Here is a 19,998-nt window from a genome sequence, read left to right on the forward strand (position 1 = left end):
ACAAAATAGGCGCGAAAGGATATCGTCTCATAGAAAATTTGAATTTCGCGCCTTTTTCTACTGACAAGATTTGCTTGATCATCTTATATTGGTCTCAAACTCAACATAATTAAAGCAAATATTGTATTCGTTATTATTTCTATAACAACAATGACGTGCGATAAAAACGAAAGGGACATGCAAGTTTCTTTTTCAATGTCTACCTTGCAGCAATTTACCTACCAGAAAAATGCAAATAATAGTAAAAAAAAAATACTGTATTCTGGATTTTATTATTTAATGTCCTTATATCTCATCGGGTACAACCGTAGTCTTCTCAGAAACGTAAAGACCGTCTAAGAATTTTCGGATATCCTTGTTTTTGACGGTGGTAGACTGTTGGATGAGGGCAGCTGAGCTGGAAACATCCTCGAGAGAGTTGCCTTCAATAATAAGCTCGTCCTTCTGCTTGGGGGAGTTGACAACAGTGACGCCTGGTGCCATCTTTACCCTCCGTATGTACTTCTCACCAAGGAAATTACGGATTTCAATGATGCTGTTGCCTTCAGTGGTGACACAGTTGATGGGGAAATGAGCGTATACAGCACGCATCTTGTACTGGAATCCCTTGGTGACACCTGGAATAAAGATACATTTGGATTAGTATCAGTCATGCCTAGCAGGAAGGGGGTGCAACTTTCGATCTGTAGATCACGGGTTCAATTCCAGGCTCGTTCCAATGAGTTACCTTTGCCAATAAAGATTTGATTATTTCCAGTCAGTTTTTAGTGAAGGACTACCACATCACAAAAGTGTCTAAAGTTGAACTTTATGCTTATGGACATAGATCTATATTGCTCTGTGGTCAGTGATGGATTGATTTGTCTTCGGCATTGGACATATGGTGCAGATATATCCGTCATTGGCATCAAAAAGGTTAAATGTTTTGCTTGTTTTGTTCAGCACTAAGATATCCCGAAGAGAGCCAACTAAATTCTGGAAACATGAAATAATCTTATACATATTCAATTATTTACTGTGGGCTGTTATGTACATCAATCAACTGCCACATTAACAGTCCTTTTTATTGTGTAGGTATTGAATGTATTGATTCATTACATAAAACAGCAATAAAAACAATGCCCGATCCACTAGCGGCTTACTGTTAAGGTGATTTTAATTTAAAAACAGAATTCTCATGAAATATTATAATAACAACATGAAATAGTTCAGTGCTGTACATAACAACTATAGTTAAATTAGTTTTTTTGGTAACTACTATTATCTTCATTAAAATGGAACACCAAACAAGTGAAATAAGTCAATTTTTAATATGTTTAGTAGCCATTGGCATGGCATACCCTGAGGCCTAGTTAGAGCTATTTTTCTTACATTAGAAAGTTGTAGAGAAGCTGCTGTTACCTAAGGTTAAGAAAATATGATTCCTACTGGCTTTTTTAAGAGCGCTCTTACAAGAAAAGTCGAAATAACGCAAAATTGATGATACTAGTCGACGAAATTCAGGACTTTGTGCTCATTATTAGAAACAATGAGTACTTGTTCCAGTAAAAGCGTCTTCTTATCTTTTTAAATATCGTTGTAAATATTAGAAAAAGGACTTATTAAATTAGTAATGATTTTTTTTCTGATGGTCGTTTCCGAAAAACCCCGTGAAGCACTGAATGGCAAGCTCTTATTTGGAAATGTTGAGAAGTTTACTCTGCTAAACCTGGCTATTTTGTATTACTAATACCCTGTACTTTAGGCATATCAAACGATATTTTTCCAACACACCTTTGAGAAAGAGAAAATCAAAGTAAAACGAACTCAATTTTCTCTCCGAAACAAGTGTCAATTCCTACGAAAATCTACTTAATATCGAAGTCATTTTCATACTCAAGCAATCTGCAACGTTTGCTTATACTGTTGGTATACATTAGTGTTTATGAAATTCTACTATAATTTTTTGGCAATTTTTTGAAAACTACTCTATATTACCGATGAAGCGCGCTGCGCCAGCTCAGTGCCGCGGCAGAGCTTGTAGAGGCAGGACGTGTGTCGGTCGGCTCCGCACATTTTCAACGGCGACAACGAGATTTTTTATCATTGTGTGCGGCGGGCGCCGTGTAAAACGCTATACTGTGTGCGTGTAAACCGCAACGAGAGACTTTGATCCTAGCACTGTTTTTATAGTATTATAATTTATAATGGTACAGTTTAATAAACTACCGGACAGGATTAAACATATTTGAAACGACCTGACATTCTATATGTATTAATTTTGACTCAAGATAGTACTCAGGGTCTGATGATGGAGCCGGAAGGTGGTCACCGGTACCAATCAACCATGCAACTAAACCACTTCGTGTTTAGGCTCGTTTTATTCATCTCAACAAGATCTTTGACACAAGATAGTACTCATGGTCTGATGATGGAGCCGGAAGGTGGTCACCGGTACCAATCAACCATGCAACTAAACCACTTCGTGTTTGGGCTCGTTTGATTCGTCTCAACAAGATCTTTGACACAAGATAGTACTCAGGGTCTGATGATGGAGCCGGAAGGTGGTCACCGGTACCAATCAACCATGCAACTAAACCACTTCGTGTTTAGGCTCGTTTTATTCATCTCAACAAGATCTTTGACACAAGATAGTAATCAGGGTCTGATGATGGAGCCGGAAGGTGGTCACCGGTACCAATCAACCATGCAACTAAACCACTTCGTGTTTGGGCTCGTTTGATTCGTCTCAACAAGATCTTTGACACAAGATAGTACTCAGGGTCTGATGATGGAGCCGGAAAGTGGTCACCGGTACCAATCAACCATGCAACTAAACCACTTCGTGCTTGGGCTCGTTCGATTCGTCGCAACAAGATCTTTGACAAAAGTTAGTACTCAGAGTCTGATGATGGAGCTGGACTGTGGCCACGGGTACCAGTCTACCATGTAACTGAACCACTTCGTGTTTGGGCTCGTTTGATTCGTCGCAACAAGATCTTTGACACAAGATACTACTCAGGGTCTGATGATGGAGCTCGAAGGTGGCGACGGGTACCAGTCTATCACGTAACTGAACCACTTCGTGTTTGGGCTACGTGTTTGGGCTTCGTGTTTGGGCATCGTATTTGGGCTTCGTGTTTGGTGTATCACCTAGTGTCAAAGATCTTGTTGAGACGAATCAAACGAGCCTAAACACGATGTGGTTTAGTTGCATGGTTGTTTGGTAATGGTGACCACCTTCCAGCTCCATCATCAGACCCTGAGTACTGTCTGGTGTCAAAGATCTTGTTGAGACGAATCAAACGAGCCCAAACACGAAGTTGTTTAGTTACACGATAGACTGGTACCCGTGGCCACCTTCCAGCTCCATCATCAGACCATGTGTATCTTCAGTGTCAAAGATCTTGTTGAGACGAATCAAACGAGCCCAAACACGAAGTGGTTTAGTTACATGATAGACTGGTACCCGTGGCCACCTTCCAGCTCCATCATCAGACCCTGTGTATCTTCAGTGTCAAAGATCTTGTTGAGACGAATCAAACGAGCCTAATCATGTTACTACATGGTTGATTGGTATCCGTGACCACCTTAATCATCATCATTATCATCAGATCCTCAATACTAGTTCGTTTTTAAACCCTCGTTGATACAAACTTTACAACCTATAGGTACCAAATGCTATGACGAAACATGTAAATAAGCGAGTACCTATCATTTATTTCGAGTAATACTAATACCTTCATAAGTACGAGTATGGGGCTATTCATAAATTACGTCGTTTCAAATGGAAGGAGGAGGGGGGGGGGGGGGGGGGGGTCTGGACATCGGATGATGGTAGTATGACGTAGGAGCAAACAGAGTCATCCGAAGCATGATTTTTGGATGATTTGAGGGGTGGGGGGGTCAAAAATCGTCAAAAATAGATGAAAAATTAATTTATGAACACTGCACACACTTACATTTGCACTGCATTTAGTATTTTCGTACTTACCAAATAACAGTTTTAGGACTTCAAAAGTTAAGCACAGTTGGTGTTGTTATGGTTGATTTCAATATGCTTCGCGAAGGATCAAGAATGTTTAATCCATCATTGTAGTGCGAGTGTGGTAGAAGGGATCGGCATACTGAGTTCGCACGGCCTGCCGCAGCGCGTAAAATACCTAAACTCGCTCAACGCCGAAATGTAATAGCGCTCTTAAAACAGCAGCTTCTCTACAACTTTCTAATGTAAGAAAAATAGCTCTAACTAGGCCTCAGGGTATGCCATGCCAATGGCTACTAAACATATTAAAAATTGACTTAGAAATACTGAAAAATGGTATCGTCTTGGGTCGTCCCATTCGTTTTTCGTCAGGTTCTTAAATTATTCCTATTCTGCTTTCGTCACTCATTCTACATTCGTCACCATCGTCGGTGGCTTTCAATGTAGAATGAGTGACGAAAGCAGAATAGGACTAATTTAAGAACTTGACGAAAAACGAATGGGACGACCAAAGACAATACCGGAAAAATAACCTCTTTATAAAAGGACCATGGGCAGAAATGTCCCCACCCACCAACAGAAATGAAACATGTCTCATTTAATAGATCTTAGCAACCTGATGATTTTTTACTATGACGAGGATCACCATATGTATGGGGTTTTCTTGGAAAACCGTGTTTTGTTTTTACATATTTTTTGCTCATTTCATTGAAAGTTTTTGTTTTTTTATTATACTAGTTGATTGATAAACAAGCATGCGGGGCTGCGTGATGGTAAACAGTCACCGCAGCCTATAGACGGATGTAACAACTCATGGTTATCACGTAATACGCGTTACCGACCATGTGACGTAAAGATCTTATGCCACAATACCCAGTAATTGCACTGCCATGTCTCACCCTTCAAACCGGAACACCGCCATGAAAACATAACTGCTTAGGGACAGAAAAAAACCCCATACATAGGGTGATTCTCGTCATAGTAAAAAATCATCAGTTTGCCAAGATCTATTAAATGAGACATGTTTCATTTCTGTTGGTGGGTGGGGACAGTGCCCATACAAATTTGCCCATGGTCCTTTGTTGTGTACACTCTCGAAGAATATATGAATGATGGAGCTGAAAATATGTATTAGTTTTAAGTGTAAATTTTACATTTCTTTTTCCTAGGTTAAGTTATATTTTAAGATTTGTCACGCCCTAGCAGGGTCCATGCTGTACTTTATAATGTTATTATTATAATATGTAAACACCTTGTAAACCATGGTTGGCATTCAATAAATGAAATGAAATGTTTCTGAGTTGGACACTTCATAGTAGTTGCTTAATCTAAGGGTGGTATTCCATATATCTGATATCTTGGTCCAATGTCATTGCATCTCACTCTCTCATTAAGCAATATGTGAGACAAAATACACATTGGACAGATGGAATCCTAATCTAGGGTAAAATTATTTTATGACAAGGTTCTATATGGCTAAGTCTTTATTTTAAAATATATTAGCCATTCAATTTTACAGGGGTAAGATAGTTGATACACTGTACAGAGTGAGCTCCTATACATTTAGTTTAAGGATATGTAAATCTTCAAGTAGTCACCTTTTTAAACAACCAATCATGGAAGCTTCATATAACATAACCTCAAATGTTGATTCAATAAGTATTGAATATTGAAGTCTTTTATACTAAACATTTTTTTCTTCTAAACAATTATCTTAAGACAGACACGACGAGAAACTAATTTTTTTTTAATATCCAAGGTAGATGAGTGCTCAAAAATCGACTACTAGGTCTACTAGTGTAAGTATCAAACAAACCAAACTTTATTTACCTTTGATCATGTTTTCAACATGGGAGCAGACTGTCCTCACGGCAGCAAGCTCCTTCTTGGAGCCGAACCATTTTTCAACCTTCAGGAGTCGTGGGCCCACCATGCGAATGTCAACAGCCAAGTGTTTGAAGTTTCTCTTCAGAATTCCTCGCGGTCCCTTAACTGTCACCAGCCGCGACTTCACGTGAACAGTCAACCCCTCAGGGATTTTCACTTTCTGGTTTGCAACGATTTGCTTCATGATGAAGGCCTAAAACGAAAATTATCTTTTAAATATAAACCTAACCTCTGTACGTGTTTGACAACTGAGTCCGCTCGTTTTGGTCACTTGTGAAATAAATATTGTGAGGAACATCTTGGAAATTTAATATATCACTCAAATTAATCACTGTATATCGATAATTGTTAATATTTTGCTAGATTTTAATGGATTTATCACAGCAAAATATAAAATTGCTTACTTTCTTTGACACAGAGAGCCGGAAAAGGGCTAAAGAGTGTTACCAGCAGTCATAAATATAGTATAAACGTCAAATCCACAGAATGCGTTAAAAATACGTATGTAAATACTTCAATCGCACAGTTTTAAAAATGGCTCAAACATACCAAATCATCTGACATTTCTGAGGTGTACTTTCATGATGAAAATTCTTAATAAAACTATTAATTAAAAATTGATACAGAATAATATAAAGAAGCATTTTATCTCATCTGGAACTTTAAAATTCGCAAGCATTTTTGTAAATAATACCTCACATTGCCGGAAAAAAGAATTAATTTATAATGGAATAATTATCTTCTGTACTTTTCAGAGTTTTCATCATCACAATATTAGAAAAATATGTTTATTATCAATCACTGTCATTCTTTGCTGTCACTGTGACATAAATTGAAAATAAATTGTGATCTGGTTTTGCGATAAATTAAATATATATTGTATTAATATAGTTTCATAATAAGATTTAATTTTACACTATTGTGTAACTGAAAAGCACAGGATGTTTATGAGAACATTGTTACATCCCGATTTAAAAGTTTGCCAAAGATTGTTTGGTAGAGGTTAGTTTTAATCTTAGTTTTTATTACTTATTAAATTAAGTAATTTAAGTAAGCAAATATAATTTTGATGTTTGCCTAAATCGTGTCCAATATATTCAATAGACTATTGAGTTTTTCTATTACTTATATGAATATGGGAAAATTAACCGCTAATTGGACCCAAAAATTATTAACACTCTATTTAACTATTTACCTAAGTAACTATTTTTGACAGGTTTCTCTAACTCGTCATGGGATTTAGTTACGAGTGTATGTGTTGAAAGGCTGCCAGTAGTCACGCCACCTCTCAACGAAATCCAGAAAAAGTACAAGTCTTTGCTTAACACTATAGAAATAGAGAAGAGCCTTAAATCGGACCATGAGTTGAGACACGAAACTGATAAGTAAGTTACATTCTTATAATATTTGTTTTCTCCTAGCTTTTTTTTCGTACAAGCTGAAGCCTGAGTGAGTTTTGCCATCTTTCCTTTATTTTTAAGCATTGTGGTATTCTTTGCAGACATTTCTGCTTAATACAAAATTAATTTTGTTTTAAACTTACTATTGATTTTAAGAATACATAGGTACTTATTTCAATATGTATTGTATGAAATGCTTTTTTTTTATTCTGTGCCTTGTTTTTTTTATCCTGAATGCTAAAATGATAGTTCAGTGGCCCCACTCCAACCAATCTGTAATTTTAGTACAAAATTGGTACTTAAGCAGGATGATTGGTTAGTAAATTGGCCAATCAAATTGTTATTTTACCGTTTGAGATATACAAACACAGCTGAATTCTTGTAATTAATATATTTATTCCTATATAATATAACATATGTATAAGTACATATAGACATCAATTTATTTATTGACATTAATGATGCACAATTTTAATTTAATTATTGCATCATAAAAATTTCAATAAGTATTACTTTGAAATTTAAAACTCTAATTCATGTTTGTACTGTACTTTTAGAATCCAAGCGGAACTCCTAAAGAATGAGTCTGCAGATGTGGACCCAGATGCAGTGAGCAAGATCACTGCACAAGACTTTGAGGATGCATCTAATGAAGAATATGCCAAATTCAAATTTGCTGACATTGTTACAGGTACACATGTTTTGTAAAATTTCAAAAGTACCTATAAGGGCATAACAAGTTAACACCTGTGCTGATGCAATTAATCACATACTTGCATATCGGGCCGAAATGATCCTATGGTACATCAAGTTTAGTGTGTTACGTTAACCACCGCAGAAACCATCAGTTTTAGGTATCTAAGGGTGGTAATCCACCTGTCCAATGTCAGTGCGTCTCACTCTCTCATTAAAGCAAAATGTGAGACGCAATACACATTGGACAAAGAAATTGGATAGGTGGAATACCACCCTTGGAGAGACACTTAAGTTGATTTCAGTGGTCTAATTTCCCTACCTTTCATTTTTTGGGCATATTGAAGAGTCAGGAATTGCAGGTCCAAAGATCCGCATGTGCTGGGTTTTCTAATCCCTGATCCTCTTAACATTTGAAATAAATTAATTTTATTTGTTTTAGACGCAGACAAGAAGGGTGACAAGACTACATTAGACAGGTGCCTTCAAAGGCACTTGGTTCTAGTGACTAATCACAAATTAGGCAAAGATGAGAAACACATTCTACCTCAAGGACTTTGGAAAGAAGGAGAGACCCTTAGACAGGTTACACTATGTTGAATTAGTAACTAGGCAATTAGATATACAATTTATGCTTTGGGAAAGCTTTTGATAGAAGCGCTGGTGGCCTAGCGGTAAGAGCGTGCAACTTGCAATCCGGAGGTCGCAGGTTCAAACCCCGGCTCGTACCAATGAGTTTTTCGGAACTTATGTACGAAATATTTGATATTTACCAGTCGCTTTTCAGTGAAGGAAAACATCGTGAGGAAACCGGACTAATCCCAATGAGGCCTAGTTTCCCCTCTGGGTTGGAAGGTCAGATGGCAGTCGCTTTCGTAAAAACTAGTGCATACGTCAATTCCTGGGATTAGTTGTCAAGCGGACCTCAGGCTCCCATGAGCCGTGGCAAAATGCCGGGATAACGCGAGGAAGAAGAGAAGGGAAAGCTTTTGATAAACCTTGTTTATCTTTAAGTATATTAAAAGAATCATTTTATTTAGCAGCATTTTTTAAATATGAATTTAATCCTTTTTGTTTTAGGGTTGAAAATCAAATACATATATAAAACCTGCCAAGTTTGATACAAATTGTGTGATTAATTTGTTTCTTTAGGCCAACTCACATTTGATCGGTCTTTATACTTTTTATTATTTGTTGGAAAAACATAGGATTACAAATATTACAATCTAGAATGAATAAAACAATATGTCGAATATGGTCAATCCTCTTCCACTTTTCAGTACTTTTTTGTATATGCGTTTTTTCGGTGCCAATAATATTTTTTAATCTCTAGTTGTCAATACTTGTCATCACATTCCAACTATGAGCTGTTATAAAGTTTATTCAAGTTTTCTGTTAGTAGTACTAAACTCTGTATTTTTAGGTATTTACATGGTATAATAATATACTCCGCCTGGTACTCCATTCCGAGATTCGCGTATGACCTAACTGACACGCGCCTACGTCATCATGCTGTTTACAGGTTCTCAAACTTTGAAATGTGGGAGAATTTTAACCAACGGTGAAAATTATTTTAACGGCATTAATTTTAAGTTATTCATGTAGAAACATAGTAAAATAAAACAAATCTAATGTATTAAATTAAACTTTATTTATCTATACAAGACAAACGTTTAAAAAACTAATTCACAGTTACACATTAATTACCAAGCTTACGACGTGAAAAGTTTGGAAAACACTGCGACTGCTGACACTGAGCGAGAAGGAAATAACAATTAACACGCGTTCGACAAGGATGACGGTCAGGGCATGAAGTTATCTAGATCCGAATTGTCAAATGTGCACAGCGCTATCCTGTGTTGCCAGTAGTATAAACAGAATTACCCGAAAGTCTGAAATTTCTTTCGTGAATCGGAAGATATTGCTAACGAGTAATTAAAAATGACGTGTTATTGTAAAATTTAAGCTAAAATACATATAAATGAAAATTATAAAGAAATATTTTAACTTATTAACCATAGGTATAATGTACCCATGTAACATGTTATGTTGAAATAAAGTGGCAATGTTATTGTGACGTAGGCCCGTGTCACTCTGGGAATGGAAGACCATGTTTTATTAGACCATGGGTATTTATATAAAAGTAAACGAAATCTACCCTCAAATGGCTCCTTAGCCTAAGGGTAGATGAAAGCATTACATGATCAAATAAAGTAGGTTAAAGTCAGGTCGTTCAGTGACTGATTCAGGCGATTTTGTATTTGGTTGGTTAACCAATAAATGTTATAACTACCCGAAAATTTAATAATTGTTTGTTTACTTTTATTTAAATATGCTACAGTCTATATATATACAGACTATAAATACGCTAATACGCTTACTTTAAGCGACAATACGAAAACCGTATACTTAATACACCAACTTTGACAGTGCGAGTGCAACGTGCAACAAAACTGAAGAAAATTATATTGTTTAATATTTCAGACTGCTGAAAGAATAATAGCCGAGCACTGCGGGGCAGACTTCAAAGTACAGTTTCTTTCCAATGCGCCGTGCGGGTTCTACAAGTACAAATATCCCACGGAAATCAACGGGAAAGTAGGCGCCAAGGTAATTTTATGAATTTATAGCACACAATTTTTGCACGCTTTAAAATGAATTTAACATTCTGGTATTATTAAGCTAAAAACCTGCCATTTTAGTCGTCATATTATTGTATTTTCCAATTCTCGGTTTTAAATGATGGCTTATACAACCTAGTACCTACTTGGTAAATAAATTATTTGTACGATACAACGAATCAAATATTTATTATGTGGCATATAAAAGCTATAAGCTGTTCTCACGAGTGGTCACGAACCGTCTCGCTAGGAGACTCGACGAGTTCCAGCCGCCAGAGCAGGCAGGGTTTCGCGGAGGATATGGCACCATAGACCACATTCACACAGTGAGGCAGATTATACAGAAGTCCGAAGAATATAATCAGCCCCTGTGTCTAGCCTTTGTGGACTATGAGAAGGCCTTTGACTTTGTTGAGACCTGGGCTGTTCTGGAATCCTTACAGCGATGCCAAATAGACTATCGTTATATCGAGGTGTTGAGATGTCTTTACGAAGCCGCCACCATGAGTGTCCAAGTACAGGGTCAGCAGTCTAAACCCATCCAATTGCGTCAGGAGTGAGACAGGGGGATGTTATATCCCCGAAACTGTTCACAAGCGCGTTGGAAGATATGTTTAGGACGCTGGACTGGAAAGGTAAGGGCATTAACATAAACGGCGACTACATCTCACACCTACGATTCGCAGATGACATAGTCTTAATGGCGGAGTCGCTAGAGGAGCTGAACCGGATGCTGGACGGCCTAGCTGCAGCCTCGCGACGCATCGGTCTTGGCATGAATTTGGATAAAACCAAAGTCATGATCAATGCCCACATTGATCCAATACCGATAGTCGTAAATGGTCACCTTCTTGAAATCGTTTCCGAATACACTTACCTCGGGCAGATTCTGCAGTTAGGTAAAAACAATTTCGAGAAGGAGGCCAAGAGGAGGATCCAGCTGGGCTGGGCAGCGTTTGGGAAACTACGCCGAGTCTTCTCGTCATCCATACCGCAATGTTTGAAAACAAAAGTTTTCAATCAGTGCGTCCTACCCGTCATGACCTACGGAGCCGAGACATGGACACTCACGGTAGGGTTGGTCCACCAGTTCAAAGTCGCTGAGCGAGCTATGGAGAGAGCTATGCTCGGAGTTTCTCTGATGGATAGGATTCGTAACGAATACATCCGACAGAGAACCAAAGTTATCGACATAGCTCAAAGAATTAGCAAGCTGAAGTGGCAGTGGGCTGGCCATATCGCACGAAGAACCGACAACCGCTGGGGTAAACGTGTTCTTGAGTGGAGACCGCGACTCGGCAAACGTAGTGTAGGACGCCCTCCGACCAGGTGGGATGACGATCTGCGAAAGACTGCAGGCAGATGCTGGATGCGGCAAGCTGAGGACAGGGCGCTATGGCACTCTTTAGGGGAGGGCTATGTCCAGCAGTGGACTACTATAGCCTGATGATGATGATGATGATGATATAAAAGCATTGAGGCCGAGATCATGTACCTAATCATCATCAATTTATCACAAAGGTACTTATTTACTAAGATTTTTATTACAAATAATTTATTAGTAATTAATTAACAATAATAAATTATTTGTAATCAATAATAACATTAATAAATAAAGACAAGACTTAAAAAAAAAAAAGTTTGGAAGTGTGTAGTTTATTCCTTTGTTTAGATTGGTATTGGTATTTTATGGGGCTTCGTCATGAGCCTCTAATGATAAAGGATTATTTTCTGCATGTTCCTAAGTAGTAAGTCCTTATTTTCTTCTTTTTTTATAATTTTAATTTGGTATATGAATGGAAGGGATTAATATATACAAAAAACAACTAACTAGCTAGGCTAGAAAATAGTACCTAGTAGGAATTATTCTGTGGTACGAATAGGAAAGTTGGAAATATTTTTTCTTTGTTTATTCTATATTTTTTCGTTAATTTACCGTACCGAAACCGAACGTACCGTGAGGTACCTCCTTTATAGTGTCATTTTATTACGCGAGCTCAACTTTCTTGAACAGATCTTTCATTCTTCGCTCACATGTTCAAAAGCTAACAAAATTCCTAAGTTTTACAATATGCTTTACTTCAACATAACTAAAGATAATGTAGACCTATAAGTGTATATTTTCCGTTATTCTCTTAAATAAATGTAGCCTCTTCATTATGTAGGTATAATATCCAAACTGAACGAATTGCAGGTGTTCTTCTACTACTCCAATTACAAAAGCGGCACGGCGCCCAGCCAAGCCAAAGCTAATTGGCTGACGAGAGCCGAGCTGCGGCAGGCGCTCCCCCCGCGCTACAACAGCTCCGTCCAGGAATTCCTGATTGAAGAGAGGTTTTAGTGTGCATAATAGTGTAATTAAGTCTATAGGTAATAAAGTTAGTTGATCACGCGCCTGTTGTTTCTTTGATCGTTTCGATTAATTTAATTACGGTTTTTAGTTTCAGTGGAAATCGAATGGCCGAGTTGGGTTTGATGGGATTTAATTCAATCCCACGTTTCTGTTGCATATTTCGTATACATACATTATACATATACCAGAGATTAAAATGTTTGAAGTGTGAGAAAAAATCGTGCCACCGAGTTTGTCAGCTGAAAAAGATGGCGCGGTTCGGTGCCATGTTATGTGTATGTAATTGTACAGACCTAGAATGACGCTTACGCTTAAAAATAATAAATAAAGTGTGCAAAAGGGAGGCCACAATGTACATGAACAATTCATGAGTGCGAAAAAGTAAGGGCTGATTTAGACGGCGCGCGAACTCTCATGCGATTTTAGTTACATTGCGGACTGTTGGTTACGTCCAATTCAACCGACCGATCAAAAACCGCAATGTAATGAAACTCGCATGCGAGTTCTCGCATCGTTTAAATCAGCCCTAAATGTACGTACCAAAACGTAGGGTTAGCAACTGGAAAATACGAAAAGCTGTAATAAGGAGATACGGCAGGTTGGTCGCACTTTCGATATTGGACAGGCATTCAGAATGATGTGCATAATTATTTCCCATCGTAGGTATTTTCACGGAAACTTACAAACGTGTCTTGCTATTTGAGTCAAGTCTCCGGTACAAAAAGTATTGAGGTTGACTGAAGTAGGTAGCATGACAAATACGAACGTTTCCGAGAAAGCACGATGGAAAACAATTAGAGTTAGACCATCAAGAAAAGTCTGCAACGATATTGATAGCACTACGCGCAGTGCAAGTGTTATTTATACGTCATAATTTAATGCACCGCCTACAATCTTCTCTGCATGCTTTGCCCTAAGGTTGACTGGTAGAGAATGCCTCATGGCATTAAGTTCGCCTTTTGTACAACTTATTTCTTTTGTGCAATAAAGTATAAATAAATAAATAACTTCATAGAAATAACACTTGCACTGCGCGTGCTATCACAATCGTTGCAGACTTTTCTTGGTCTAACTTTAATTGTTTTCCATCGTGCTTTCTCGGAAACGTTCGTATTTGGCATGCAACTAGAACTCTAGAAGTCTGAGATAAATCAGATAAATCCCTATTTCGATTTCGCGGCTAACTGATGAACAGCCGACCCTATTTGAACTTACGTTGGATTTATTAAAAATAAGAGCACCGTGAACAAAGTTTTGTACGGTGCTCTAAAAAGTGCTACGTAGTGCATCATTGTTTTCCTTCATATTTCTCGGAAAGGTTCGTATTTGTCATGCTACTTCACTCAACCTCAGTACTTTTTGTACCGAGACTGACTGAAATAGCAAGACACGGTTAGTACGTTTCCGTGAAAATACGAAGGAAAATAATTATGCATTACATCTGTAATATTTATGTAAGTACCTATGACTATTAAACAGTCCCTGTGACGATTGGAGGGATATAGCTCGACCCTAATTATTGCATTTCGTATTAACTATTAGGTACGATAAAAACGCAAATTATGCTCCACTTCCACTATACTGCTATTTTTGAATTAAACATTGTATGCTGAATGCTACGTGTTGTTACGTGTTGTTGCAACATTATTACAGCAAGTATTGGAAAACTTTACTCGGTAGGTACCAAATGCGCAGTACGGTTCCTGGGAACACCACGCGAATCTCGGCTTCACACTAAATGCATCGAAATAGAAGCCCCTTCAAACAATGATCGTGATTTACGTGTAAACAAACGCCGTGTCCAGATCCCGAAACTTCCAAACTCATATCTAGCCAATCTAATTTAAATCTTATGTGAAACCTGATAAGGTACTTATTGGATGTGCGTAAAGTGAATGTTTCGTAGGTGAGTACCTATACCTAGTATAGGTAGCCGAAGATTTTCTCCTCGGGCGCGGTGTTTTGCCAAAGTTTATTTGGCTTCGTAAGTGGGTTTGTTGGTTAAAGATGGAACATGTTAGCGGACTCAAGGTTTGCGCGTTCGTTTACAAACATCGCGATATGTTTTTGATTTTACACAACGTTAAATAATTTCCTGCGAAAAGTGAATCACGGTTTGTTTTGGTTTAAGTATTGGTTTTTTACACGCTTTTACTTAACTACGAATATTCGTTTGTTTTATTTAAATTTAAATTCCGTAATTTTGTTCACAACTATCGAATAGCCACTAAGTGGGTGTAAGTACTTATTAAGTACAGTAGAGTCCGGTTATAACGACGCCCAAGGGACCGCTGATATTACGTCGTACTAACCGGACGTCGTGCAAAACGAACTGCCAATTTTAATATATTTTATTTAATCAAAATAATTACATCATTTTGTATTTATTAATGCTTATGCGATAATCGAAGAAAAAAACATTTCTTTTAAAATATTTATTTACGTTAGTATTACGACACCTTGTCTTAAATGGAGAGACTTGTGTGTTTAGAAGAAGCCACTTTTCAAGGTACGCGTACTCACTCGTCATCCGCAAATTACTCGAATCCCGTAAAATATAAAGTCGTAATTCTTGGGGATCTAATCAAGATGACGTTGTTTTATCACACAGTTCCTATGGCCACCTCCTGTGTCCATCATCAGATCAGCTCGAAGGTACTTAGGGATCATCCATTAATTACGTCACACGAATTTCTAGGTTTTTTTACCCCTCCCCCCCTCCTTGTCACACTTGGTCACATTTTGCAAACCCCTCCCCCCCTGGTGTGACGTCACATTTTAGGCAATTTTGTTTTCAACGAAATCGACAATATTAACTCGGCATTATTTTTTTAATAAAAAAATATTTTTGATATATAAGTATTAGTAATTTTATAACACAACGAAAGTTACATCCAAAATCTCATTATTTTTTTTAACTGTACAGCGAATAAAAAAATATAAATTAATTTTCGGTTACTGATGAAGTTAAAGTGACATCACAGTGTTTGTGACTCCCCCCTCCCCCTAAACGTGTGACGTAATTAATGGATGACCCCTTTTACATTTGTACACATTTAGAACTAATGTTCTCTTACCTCCGTATGATACGTAGTTTTACACTTATAATTCCGATGAGTACAAACGCGGACGACACTGCATGATGCTGGTAGGTATGAGTACCGATTTACCAAATCCGGTGACCTCCATTCATTGTATAGGTACATGATCTATCTACTCGGTAGTAATCTATAAACTGAGCACATACGCGTGAATAATGAATCAACTATGTTTTATGGACCGTAGATACATGTCGGTACATGTTTATGGTACAACATATTATATGTTTAAACTGATAAATAATTTATAATATGCCTGGCAAGTTGGCATAGATAGTATTAAGCGGGATACACCGTGGGCCCCAATAATCCGATATAAGGTAAAGAATTGAAATTAAAAAGCACAGTCAACGAACAGACAAATATTAACTGAAGTTGGTCAAGCAGATCTTGTGAGTAGAAACAGGCGGCAAATTTGAAAAATGTAGGAGGCGCGAAGGGATATAGGGGGTCATCCATTAATTACGTCACACGAATTTCTAGGTTTTTTGACCCCTCCCCCCCCCCCCTTGTCACATTTGGTCACATTTGGCAAACCCCTCCCCCCTAGTGTGACGTCACATTTTTTCTACGAAATCGCCAAATCGAATTAAGTAAGTACCTAAGTATTATTAATATTTTATCAAAATATTTTTGACTATATAAATATTAGTAATTTTATAACTTAAAACTGCTTAGGAAAAAAAATTAAAAGAATAAAAACGATTATCGTTTTAAAAACTTGTTATTTAAATGTACAGCGAATAAAATAATTAAAAAAAAAAATCGGTTACTGATGAAGTTAAAGTGACGTCACAAAGTTTGTGTCTCCCCCCTCCCCCGTGTCACAATATGTCACATTTTCTTGACCCCCTCCCTCCCCCTAAACGTGTGACGTAATTAATGGATGACCCCTTACCTACCAAAATATGTATTGCATTTTCACCCAATACTTACATAATTATGTATGTGAAGTTTAAGCTCAACTGAATAATGGGAATTGGGTTTTATTTAGTTTGCAAAATTACGAAAAGTCACATGACTATTTCATCTTGCTCCGTATATAGGCAAAAGGGGGAGGGTAGTTGGATGCGCGGGACGGAGTAAGCTTCTTACCAACAATTTATGTGTAAAAACTACGTCGCTCGTCGTTGTAACCGGACTTGATGGACGGATTTTGAGTCAATTTCCGTCGTTAAAAGCGATCGGTCGTTATAAGCGGAGTCGTAATAAACGGTTGTGCTTTCATAGTAGCTTGTACTAAAACCAAACAAGTGCCTATACTTTCGTCGCTATAAGCGGTTGGTTGTTATATGCGGAGTCGTACTAACCGGACTCTACTGTACTTACTTCCTAACATGAACTCAAATTGAAGATCAGGGACCAGAACTTTAGTGATATCTTTCAACGGGCTGCATGCATGAAATAGTTATTTGTTTTACAAGGGGGGCAAAGTTGTGCTAATATTGACACCCGAGCTAGCGAAAGATTTCAAAATAGTAGAAGATCCCACATATATGGTCGACCTTCACCAATCTGTCTGATGGATGAAACTATGAAAATATGTTCCAGAACATAAATAAATAGGGTTGCCTAAAGAAATATGGTCAAAATAAAATAAAAATAGCCTTGACCATATTTCTTTAGGCAACCCTATTTATTTATGTTCTGGAACATATTTTCTTTCATAAAAAATAATTTTCATCCGTCAGACGTATTGGTGAAGGTCGACCATATATGTGGGATCTTAGACCAAAATTGAACCACGAGCGTAGCGACCACTAGTGGTTCGAAAATTTGAATCTTGAGCGTTGCGAGGGTTTTAAGGCACGAGGGTTAAATAATTTTTGCCACCAAGTGAAACACAATTTTTTTCCCCACACTATTGCGACGAAAGTACCTACCTACTAACTGTAAAATAGTAAATTCTACCAGCCAACATAAGGAAACAACTCAACATTTACATCAGATTACTTTGCCCCACATGTGCATAAAATGCAACTTTCTCATCAGTTTTTGAACATTCAAGAGAGACCACCACCTACTAGTTGGTGTGGTGAAAAGTATTTTCTAAAGGCCCCAGTACACAATGGGTCATCGCCGGCCACTCCAAGGGACGCATTTATGCGTTAGAGGGAGCAAGTGATATTGCTATCTCATTCTACCGCATGGCTGCGTCCCTTGGAGTGGCCGGCGATGGCCCATTGTGTACTGGGGCGTTTATGTTTGTTCAATAAACAGTTTGTTCATTACAATCATTAGGTATCCATTACACAACGCAATACAATATTACACAACGCAATACAATTTTCTGTTGGACCCCAAGGCATAAGACATTGAATTCGCATTTTACACACTTTTTTATTTAGGTACCTATGCAATGCACTATAGTTAGTTTAAATAAATAAATAAAAGTAATCAAAATGTAACTTAACATATAAATATCTGGGAGATATAAAAACTCAAAATGCGCGTTTTCCCAGAAGACCTAGCTAAATCAATTTATCGCCCCCCAAAACCCCCATATAGCAAATTTCATCGAAATCGTTTTAGAGCCGTTTCGGAGATACCCGAAATATAGGTATATATAAATAAATAAACAAGAATTGCTCGTTTAAAGGTATTAGATTCACTCTCAACTAGGTACGTAGGTACATATTTTGTTCTGCCTTGTTAGTTACAAGATTTTTTATCAATACATTTCTGTCATAAATTTTATTTTTATAAATAGGTAGGTAGGTATAGACGTGTGCGCCGCGCCGGCGCGCCGCCGCCGCCGGGCTTTTTTGCCACGCCGCCGCCGCCGATAAACGATCGGCGTAAAATCGGCGTGACCTTGAGTGTTGTTAATTAGCTATTCCATGTTGGTATTTGGATTACAAATTACAAAATTGTTTTTTTTTGTATTATATATGTTACAGTTGTCAAATATACATCAATTATTAATTAAATTAATCAGAATAGCCAGTTTCAGAAACTATTTGACACACCAATTAAGACGAAACGGGAGCTGAGCTAAAAGTCAATTTTGAGATTTCAAGCTGAATATACCCGTCGCTCTGACGGGGCGTGAGAGACTGTATTTGTGTGTGTAATGCACGCACACAGATGCGTACGCTTGCACCCGCGCGCGCCTCATTGCCGACAATTTGCAATGTTATTTTTCGTGCGTTACTGCCACGAGGCGTTCACTTATTACTTACTGTGTTGCGATTGAATTTTTTGACCCGGCTTACGTTTACGGAACTCGATAATCTTTCTACTACTGTGACTTGGCTTTGTTTACTTGACTTTGCTGATCAGCTTATTGTTTTGGACTCCGTGAGTTGTGGTTACCTATTGGACCGCACGCAATTCATCTACCTTTATTCATAGTCTAATAAAACATGGTCTTCCATTCCCAGAGTGACACGGGGCTACGTCACAACAACATGGCCGCTATATATAGCGCTATCGCATATTATCATATAGCGCTGTCGCATGATGACGTAAGCACGTGTCAGTTAGGTGACCTAGAAAAGACGGGAATGGAGTACCAGGCGGAGTATATTATTATACCATGCCTTTATTCAAGTAATTAAGCGTAATTAGCCGAAACCTTTATAAGAGTGTAATTCATAAGAAGTACATAAGATATAATTTATGTACTGGTTTGCTGTTAGCTTTTAATTGTATCACTTTACATATATGTTACTCAAATAACTAACACGGTTACACTGTTGTAAGAACATTATTTTTCAGGTAGGCCTTATTATACCTACTATAGGCCTTATTACCTCCTAGTACCTTAGTAGTAGTAGTACTACTACGGAAATTGATTCAAAGACTCAAGACTGACTTAAGTGGCAGTAGGGTGTAGGGTTTTTTCTAGGCTTAATGAGTTCGCTGAAGCTTATTTTTTATACTTAGCGCACAGAACCACTAGTTTAACAGTATCAGCTCTAACCACATGTCACCATTTTGTCCTTTACGTAACAAACTCAGGGGCCCAGAATATCCGATG

The 19,998-nt window shown here is 37.7% G+C and overlaps 2 protein-coding genes across 3 annotated transcripts; one reads left to right on the forward strand and one right to left on the reverse strand.

Annotated features, from left to right (window-relative positions):
- Nucleotides 1–260: 260 nt before the first annotated feature.
- LOC134792151 (large ribosomal subunit protein uL6) lies at nt 261–6,351 on the reverse strand. The gene is made up of 3 exons (XM_063763376.1): nt 6,256–6,351; nt 5,795–6,044; nt 261–617 (listed from the first exon to the last, which is right to left on the reverse strand). The coding sequence occupies exons 2-3, from the start codon at nt 6,033–6,035 to the stop codon at nt 286–288; spliced, it is 573 nt and encodes a 190-aa protein (XP_063619446.1). The 5' UTR covers nt 6,036–6,044; nt 6,256–6,351; the 3' UTR covers nt 261–285.
- Nucleotides 6,352–6,682: 331 nt separating this feature from the next.
- LOC134792158 (large ribosomal subunit protein mL46) lies at nt 6,683–12,957 on the forward strand. 2 transcript variants are annotated; one of them, XM_063763398.1, is made up of 6 exons: nt 6,683–6,853; nt 7,068–7,236; nt 7,809–7,950; nt 8,398–8,529; nt 10,429–10,554; nt 12,760–12,957. In XM_063763398.1, exons 1-6 carry the CDS (start codon nt 6,793–6,795, stop codon nt 12,904–12,906), a joined length of 777 nt encoding a protein of 258 aa, XP_063619468.1. In that variant the 5' UTR covers nt 6,683–6,792; the 3' UTR covers nt 12,907–12,957. The 2 variants fall into 2 exon arrangements, with proteins under 2 accessions (XP_063619468.1, XP_063619460.1); XM_063763390.1 differs by having other exon boundaries at nt 6,687–6,853; nt 7,809–7,942; nt 8,387–8,529.
- The last annotated feature ends 7,041 nt before the right edge of the window (nt 12,958–19,998 follow it).

Source organism: Cydia splendana, chromosome 1 (assembly GCF_910591565.1).
Source record: "Cydia splendana chromosome 1, ilCydSple1.2, whole genome shotgun sequence".
Lineage (NCBI taxonomy): Eukaryota > Metazoa > Arthropoda > Insecta > Lepidoptera > Tortricidae > Cydia > Cydia splendana.